This window comes from Nicotiana attenuata, chromosome 9 (assembly GCF_001879085.1).
Source record: "Nicotiana attenuata strain UT chromosome 9, NIATTr2, whole genome shotgun sequence".
NCBI lineage: Eukaryota > Viridiplantae > Streptophyta > Magnoliopsida > Solanales > Solanaceae > Nicotiana > Nicotiana attenuata.
This window is the reverse complement of record NC_031997.1, coordinates 28,095,472-28,104,704: the sequence shown is the minus strand read 5'-3', so window position 1 is coordinate 28,104,704 and position 9,233 is coordinate 28,095,472. Positions and strand designations below refer to the sequence as shown.

Sequence of the window (9,233 nt, the reverse complement as noted above, 5' to 3'; positions counted from 1 at the left end):
ATATATATATATATATATATATATATATATATATATATATATATATATATATATATATATATATATATACTGCGTTATATGTTTGTTTCTATTTGGAAGAAGTTTTAGGTTAACAAACTTTCATAATGTGATTGTATGAGCTAAATTTGTTTTATTTTTAATATATATCGTTGCTTGAGACTGCACGAAGCGCGGAAAAATTTACTAGTTTATGCATAAAATCTATACCCAAATATAATAAAAAAGTTAAAAGGATTACTTACCCCCCAAGTGATACACACTTGTAAGCAATTTATATGTACAATTCCTATTGAAATCAAACTTTTAAATATTAGGCATTGCTCTGAAAGTAATATTTGACTTGGTAGGTAGTTTAAATAAGGAAAGATTAATAATCAAATTTTATTTAATTTCAAAGTCCAAAATATTAGGAAAATATTTAAATGACAATTATGTCCAATTGAAATCCATTTTTAAAGAGTAAAAAAAGGCAAATAACATTTCACTAAGGAGCTTCATACTTATATATATATATAGAGAGAGAGATAATTACTTAAGTATTTTTTTTGTTAAACACTGTCAAGTTGGGTGTGGGACTATGAGTTATAAGATCAGTAGCATGTACCTGTATAACCAGAGGCGAAGCGATGTGTATCCAAGGATAGGTCAACCGAACACTCTTCGACGAAAAATTATACTGTGTATATGGGTTAAGTAGTGCTTTTTATTGATATACAATAAACTTTGAACACCTTTGAAACAACTGAAATAGGTAGCCCACCGACATAGGGTGTTCAAAACTATTCCATGTGTTGCGTGTTCGTTCCTCAACTCTTTCATGGTATACACTTTTTAAAAACAAAACAGACAAAAGCATGCTCAATTTCTCATTTCCAGCCAATCTTGTTGAGTTGCACACTTGCACTTAGCTCTCTTTCTCTTTCTTACAATTTGTGCCCTTTTCAAATAAGGTTCTTACAATATACTTAATATGTGAGATAGTCTATATCCTGTATCGATCATAGGATCACTCCATGAATAGGTCAATTCTCTGTGACTTCCCACCGTTCACGACATCCCTTGCTTCTCGCAAGAACGGCTCCTCGGTGGAGGAGTAGAAGCGTTGGTCCCCTTCGGTCAACTTGCTTGTGCCTGCTGTTACCTACCGTAGGACCTCCGTCCCCGAAGCGAAGAAAGAGGAGCAGGAACAAGAGGTTGTCCTCTCCCGGCCAAGTAGTTCCCTATATTACTATTATAAAATAAATTTTCAACTCGTCATGGCGTGGACTATGGAGTAAAGTAAAGTCCTTGTTTAGCCCTTTTAACCTTTACTGGTCTGCTCATATAGGTGATAGTAACTATAATTTGTGTATTATTATTTATGTTATTTTAATGTATACAATTATTAGTTCCATTACAAGTGTTTTTATGATTTAATTATATATTACCTATTCATTTTATTTTAATTTATCTGAAACTATTTAACTAGGCATGTAGTTTAATAAAGAAAAAAGATTGGCAACTTGTTATCTTAAATACAGTATACCATAACATCTGTATGGTTATAAGACAGTTAAAGCTTGTCTTAAATATGCTATAAGTGGCTATAAAAGCTTTCATTAATGGTAAAAATGTTGAGCCGAGGGTGTTTCGGAAACAACCTCTCTACCCCTCCGAGGTAGGGGGTAAGGTCTGCGTACACTCTACCCTCCCCAGACCCCACTTGTGGGATTTTACTGGATTGTTGTTGTTGTTGTTGTTAAGGATAAAAATGAAGTATAAGTTAATTTGTTCTATATTTAATTTAGAAATGAGAAATTCGTTTTTTATCGAACCAAAGAGGAAATAAGGTCATATAAAATGAAAAGGGGAGAGTAGTTTGATTTAAAATTTTCGTTGCACCAATTCATCTAAAAGAAATTATTTATCTCTTCAAAGTTTGAACATCCTTACTAAATTTTCTGGCTTCACCACTGTGCATAACACTACCTCTTGCACATGTAGGTTCTGGAAAGTGCTCGACAAGTTGCAAACTTCCCTCTTTCCTCTACACCGATACCCTATGATCAAGTAAAAAATCAGTGCGAGGCCCTTGTGACTGGTAAACAACACAAGATGTCAGCCCTCCAGAGTTTCAAGACGCAACAGGAAACCAAGGCATTACTATCCTATAATGCAATGGACAGGAAGAGCCCTTCTTTACCAAAGATGGTGAGAATCACTCTGTCCCTTTTATCATTTAGTCTATCCTAGCTTCTTTACATGAATAACAATAGCTGTTGTGTTTGAATGAAATATTTAATTATCATAATATAATTTTTGGTAAACTGAAGAGCTACAGAGCTGTTAGAAGAGCTTTAAGTTGTTGTGATATCCTGTGACAACTTTGTTTAGCATATTAGTGTTTCCAGGAAACAGTTAACGTGCAAAAACTCAAATGGTTTATAGCATTTCATTTAACTTGCATGCCAGCATATCGTTTTAATCACACCAAACTGAAGTGGAAGAGCTTCTTTCTCAAATGATATTGAAGCAAAGAAGCAGAACACTCCATACGGGGGAAATGAGTGGAGTTCATTCAGATCCTCCCACATGTTCAATCTTTGATTAGTGGTTTCCCAAACCTTAAGAATGCAAGATTTATATCTTAATATGTGAAATTTATCAATGTTTGACTCCAACTTCATAGGATTCATTCCATGAATACCATAATTGAGAATTTAAGGTGTTCCGATTTCCTAGATAATGCCTCCGTCCCATAATATGTGACACTTCTTCATTTTAGTTTGTCCCCAAAATCGAGACTTCCTGGAAACTAGTTAATCTTACATCCCCATTTTACCCTTTGTGACATGACTTGTTGGGACTTAGAGGGTATTCAAATTTGGCTTAAAAGCTAGTCAAACCAACTTAAAAGCATTTTTCTCTTGCGTGAGTGTTGGCAAACTTAAAATAGCTTTTAAGGTGAAAGAACTCAAAACAAGGCAAAAGCTATAAGTTGGCCACCCCAACTTGTTGCTTTTTGGCTTAACAAAACACTTGGGGTTTTACCAAATAAAGAACAATTCTATCCCCATCTTTCTTCCTCTCAGCCTATCTCTTGTCATTGCCATTGCTTTCAGGTCTGATACCATTTCGTGAAGTTTGTCTCCATCTTCTTGTGAATTCCATTTCAGTGAATTAGTGAAATTTGCAAAGATAGGAAGAAAACAAATGTTGTCGATGGTTGCAAAAGAAAATGGCGAAAATATTTACTGCCTGGCTCATTGTCACCTCTGTTGAAGAAAGGTTTGGAACCCTGTAGAGAATGAAGAGGGGCCAAGGATCTTCCTCTCTACAGTGAATTTCGAGGCTCCCCCCTGAATAAGTAAGGCCCCGTTAGCCTGGGCGAAGATGGGGATAAACAGTAAGGATTGAGGAATAGCCGGAATAGATTGAATCGTCAGAGCTGACGCCTCCTGTTCTGCCTTTCTATCTATACTTCCCATCCCAGCTCCCCCCTAATTGAACTCAAGCTTCTTTTTATGCTATTTGGAGCGAAATTCACTAGAACTAGAAGGAGTGAATAGCTACAATTGCTCTTTGGTTTGGCGAAGTGTTCTGTAGCGGAGTCGCCGCCGTACCTGCCGGGGCTGGTAAGTTACGACTGTTCATCATAGTTAACTATGTGAAGCAGAGGCTGTGGTAAAAAGATATGTTCATTTTCTCCGTCTACACACTTTAGAGTAGGATTTATCTTATAAGCAATTTTTAAGCTTGACGAGTTATATATATGCTCTTTCTTCGACAAAAATTCAAAGAACGATACTTTTAATAGTTTCTTACACAGATGGAACTTGTATATGATAATCAATCTGCCCTTCATATTGCATCAAATCTGGTGTTTGATGAGAGAACTAAACACATTGAGATTGACTGTCACTTCGTCAGAGAAAAGATACTCTCAGGAGATATTGCTACAAAGTTTGTGAAGTAGAATGATTAGCTTGCAGATATTTTCACTAATTTTCTCACTGGTCCTCATATTAGTTATATATATAAAAAGCTTGATACATATGATTTGTATGCACCAGCTTGGGGGGGTGGGGGGTGTTAAATAGTTATGTAAATAAGTATAGTCCCACATGGAATATGAGTAGAGTATGTATTGTGTGTAGACATAAATAGGGCTCATTATATTATAGTTAACAATATAATATAATTTTCCTATTATTTCTCACAAGTTGTAGCAATCTCACTAGCATTCTTAACCAAGTGATCAATCATATATATGATAATTCAATTGAAGCAAACCATGACATGTAATTACTACTACCATCCAAGTTCACTTGTGATAATAGTGGGAGAACTTGAAAGGGAGGAAAAGAGGTTTAGTTTCACCTGTATTTGAGAGTCACCTTTTTTGGGTCATATTGAGGTTTCCAAGGAGTTTTGTAGTTGAGAATTAAAGAGCGGAGTCCTAAAAGCTAGAACAAGTAATTGTAACTGCCGGAGTACATCTGGAAGTGTCGGAAAAATGAATCTCAGAGATGATATAACTGGAGAGTGCCCGAACACTGCTGGAGGAGCCGAAAAACTAATGTCAAATCTGTTTTACCAATATAGATTCCCGAATACCATTTTGAAGCCTCTGAATTGATGATCTGAAGCAGCACTAGTGAGAAATAGAGGTTGGACCACTTGGGATGAGCCCATGATGGTGATTCGACTGATGCCGGAGCTAGTGAGAAAACATTGGAATTTGTCTCACGCGCCTGCGCAAGTATGAAGTTCTAGCGAGACTGATCTGACATGGCTGCCAACAATGAGATTTCTAGTGATGAGCTTCTCAGTTTGAGGCCGTCGGAGCCTTGCGATTCTTTTGGGGTGAGAAGTGATGCTTAGAACTAACTCCACACCTCCGAATTGGAATTTCCAATCGGGAGGACTGTGCCTTCTCTGAACAGAGGCTTTTGTCCTTTTTGTGAGGGAAAAAAAGAAAGAAAAAGGATATGAGAATTCTTCTGTGGCTGATGGCTCTTGTTCCATGAAGTAGAGTAATTCAGAATGGAAAGATTAATTATTCTCAAGTTTGGTTGGGAATTTATAATAATTGCAAGTTTATACAATTTGGTAAAGTGTATAACTACAAAAAGAAATCAACTAATTAATAGTAAATGTAAATCATGTACTATCTTAACAGTGACAGTGTTTTGAGTTTATTTTTTTTAAAAGAGTGAAGGGTAATTGTTTTACAATAATTTGGAAAATCACGATGGTTTTTGTGGTGTTGTAAAAAGCATCGCTTCATCGCTTTAAATGTGAAGCCGCGAGGCGATGGGTAGATAGCTTTTTCGGTGTTAGACGAGGCAAGCTGAAGGAAAAGCCCGCTTCTTAGGCAGAAGCGAGAAGCGTGTGCAGCGAAAGCATAAAAAAAAAAAAAAATTAAAAAGTGGATTTAAGAAGAAAAAGAGATTCAGATTTTCTTTTTTGACAAGGAGAGATTCATATTTGTATGGAAGTATTTCTCCCCGCTTGGCGCGACTTTCTTCTTCTTTAGCAGCAGCATTCATGACCTTTTATTCTTTGGAGGTAAAAAGCATTGAGCGATTTAGAGTATAATATTGCTACCAATTCAAGTATTTGGGAACTTCAAAAACAAGAAAACTGATACTGGTCTAACCTTAAAAAAAGTTGATTTGGTCTAATTTTCTTTTTCTGGCTATGAAGAGTGTGCATTTACTTCTATCTAGTTTTTGATCAATTCTTCTTTTGATAAAGCCGTGAGTTAATCTTTAAATTTATCATCATATTAGGACATTGTAGAGCTTATATGTATCTTATGGGACGTTATATGCTATATTTGGCTGAACTAAGGAGTACAAAAATCGGAATAGCCTTGATGTCGCTGAATCCAGGTTAGCCAATTTGTGGAAACCTATCTAAACATCTTGGGGACGAGGTATATTTTCTGGTACTATCTCTATGAAGTAGAGGGATTTGCTTCCCTATGCTGAAGGAGGTAGATGTGGATTGTTTCCGTCACACATCAGTGCCCAAGTAAATGTACAGATTAGCTGTACGGAAGATGAAGATCAGTGCCCCATTAATGGTTTCTAGTACATCCTTTAACTTTGATAAGTAAGTTGTACAGGTCATAATGTGGAAAAATAGAACGATCTTCGCTGATGCTTTAAGTTTCGCACTTTTTAGCAAGCTGAGTAACGGCTTTCAAAATAGGGATATTGCATTATTTATTTCTGTTGTGTTATATGAGGAAGTTTCCATCCTGGTCCTGAAATATTTTAAACTGTTCCTTTTGTTTGTGTTCACAGGATACGGAGCTTCACCAAGATCTACAATTAACAACAGTTGAATCAACTCATTCACAAAACTCTCTCTCATGTTCACGGGAGTATGGACAACAGTCCTTCAGGTTGCCACCTTCAAGCCCCTATGACAAGTTCTTGAAAGCAGCAGGATGCTGACTGACTTGATGCTTTTACTTTCTAATACCCCTGTAAGTATCATGTTGAACCCAAATCAGTGTCAATTTCTTTTTTCATTCTTTATACGAGAAACTACTTCACTCTTTACCACTTTCAAAAATAATTAATTCAATGTGTATAATGTGAAGTGTGCAAGCTGGAAAATATAATATATTACCTTATTATTACCAGAAAAGGAAAAGAGAAAAAGAAATGATTGTCTCTAGTCTTTATAGCTTTCTATATCTTTGCTGAACTGGTATGTCTATAACCGACTAATGGTGAGCAATGTAGAAAATGACTTTTGCTACTTTGTTTCATGACGCAGTTCCTTTTTTAGTTTGAATAAAAGAAATAATTATGGTTTATTTTATCTTTAACCTCCTTATAACTTTTTGTGTTCTTGAGCTGAGGGTCTTTCGGAAACAGCCTCTCTTCCTCTTTGGGGTAGGGGTAAGGTGTACACACTACCCTCCCCAGACCTCACTAGTAGAATTTAACTGGGTCGTTGTTGTTGTTGGTTTTTTTTTCTTTAACTTCCTTATTCCTTTCAAATAAATATAAAAAAACAATAATTTTCATTCTTTTTTATTGATGGACTTGCTGTCAACTATTGGAGAATTAATTGATACTGAAGGACAAATTTAAATTGTTATTAGGTACAATGTTCGTTATATTAAGAGCCCGTTTGGCCAAGCTGCCAAAATCTGCTTATTTTGAAAAGTACTTTTTTTTAGAAATACTTTTTTTAAAAGTACTTTTGAAAAAAAACTGTTTGTGTTTGGCCAATTCATTTAAGAAGTACTTTTGCAACATTTGGTAAATAATTTGTGTTTGGCCAATCATTTCAAAAAGTACTTTTGAGTGTTAAATTACCAAAAAGGATAGTACCAAGGTCGTATATTTCTTTTAAATATAAAAATAAACTTAAATATTTATCGTAAGAGATTTTTTTATTTTATTTTATTTAATTAAAATATAAAACATAAAGTAAACAAACATATTAAAGATTTAAATCAATTTTACATATATAGTTATACTAAAGTATATTATATTATCCAGTATAAGTACTTATTTTTATATGATGATTTGAATAATTAAAATAACATCATTCAGTATAAATTAGAACTCTATCCACAAATTACTATATATTGATTATCCATCATGAAATAATAAGTAAAATCACTCACACATGATAATACTTCTCAACAATTTCATCTCTACTTCTATCACACAACGCTTCCATATTAGTAGAAGACTTGCCTCGCATTTCTAAAGGAATATCAGAAGGCTGATCTCCTTCATCAATCTCTGTAGTAATGTCTTCATTAGCATAATAGTTGAATTCTTTATCGGTAAAAGAATGTTGTCGGATGAAATTATGTATAGCCATGGTAGTTGTTGAGTGTCAAACTTGAAAGATGGCATTGAGCGTAAAATAAAAATAATTTTAAATATATAAAAAAATCGTAAAAGAAAATAGTTAAGTATGTTTAAATTCTAATTCAAAAAGAGTAACTAATTATTAACAACACATAATGTATAATTTACTTTTAAAAAAAAATTAAATTAAAAAAGAAACTAATTATTACCTAATATGTAGATAGATCATGCAATGCAATTTTAAATTTATTACCTATTTGTAGGTCATTTTCACAAATCAGATTTGATAACTGTTTTAAAGATTCGGGAACTAATAGAAGAAATTATAAATAATTATTTGTAGGAAGAGAATTGATAATCCAAAGAAGATGCAGATAATTTGCTTTAGTGTGAAAAAAGAAGAAGATAATTTGGAAAGTTACGAGACATTACACAAAGAAAAGATCAAAAACAAGAAAAGTCAATAAAAAATTTGAAAAGTTACAATATGATTCATATATATGATATCTTTAATATTAATGGGATGATAAAAATTAGAAACAAAAATGAAAAGAAAAAACTTAAATTAGTAAGGGATAATTTGAAAAATATAAATTTATGGTGAGGATAGTTTTGTCTTGAATAAATTAATTTTCTACTTCTGCTTCTGCTTCTTGGAAGAAGCTAGAATTTTCTGCTTCTTCCCAAAAGCAGAAAAACTGCTTCTGCTGCTGACAAAAAATACTTTTCTGTATTGGCCAAACAACTCAAATTTTTTATAAAGTACTTTTTTTGGAGAAAAAAAGTATTTTTGGCCACCCAGAAGCTTGGCAAACAGGCTCTAAGTCAACAAACCCAAGTTTAATATAAATATACACATAAATTTATGTAAATATTAAAACTATAATAAAAAAATAACGTTTAGAATATTACTTGAAGTTGCTAACTTATGAAACTAACAAGATAGGTTTTCAACATTTTTTGTCGAAAAGACATCCTTCCAAATCACTGAAACGTAAAGAAAACAACTATTGTTTAATTCTATACTTCTAAATTTTTTGTTGCCTTTCAAACAAATGTAAAAAAAAAAAAAAAAAAGAAGTCCTTTTCTTTTTCTAGATTACTGAAGTTTTCTATAAAATATGTTATCGAATTATTTCTTGAAACCCAAATGGAGTTCTTGCTTTTATTATTAATTTCACTATATTTTTTAACAAGACTTTTGGAACAGTAAAATCTAGTTTTCTATTGTCTGACACTATTTTAACTCTGTTTAACTTATTAAAATACCATCGAAAGAATAGGAATATAATACAAAATTTCAATATAAAATACCATAAAATCACCATTCAATCATGTTATCCTTTTTCAGATTTCTTTTTTTAATAGCTCAAACTGGCTAAG

General features: G+C 33.3%; 1 protein-coding gene across 2 annotated transcripts in view; it reads left to right on the top strand.

Annotated features, from left to right (window-relative positions):
• The window catches only part of LOC109232194, a 29,005-nt gene extending 22,225 nt beyond the window's left edge, over positions 1-6,780 (top strand). For both annotated transcript variants that reach the window (XM_019397876.1, XM_019397877.1), the window contains exons 19-20: positions 2,005-2,211; positions 6,315-6,780. In XM_019397876.1, coding sequence (XP_019253421.1) covers positions 2,005-2,211; positions 6,315-6,467 — 360 coding nt within the window. In that variant the 3' untranslated portion in view covers positions 6,468-6,780. The remainder of the gene's footprint in view (positions 1-2,004; positions 2,212-6,314) is intronic.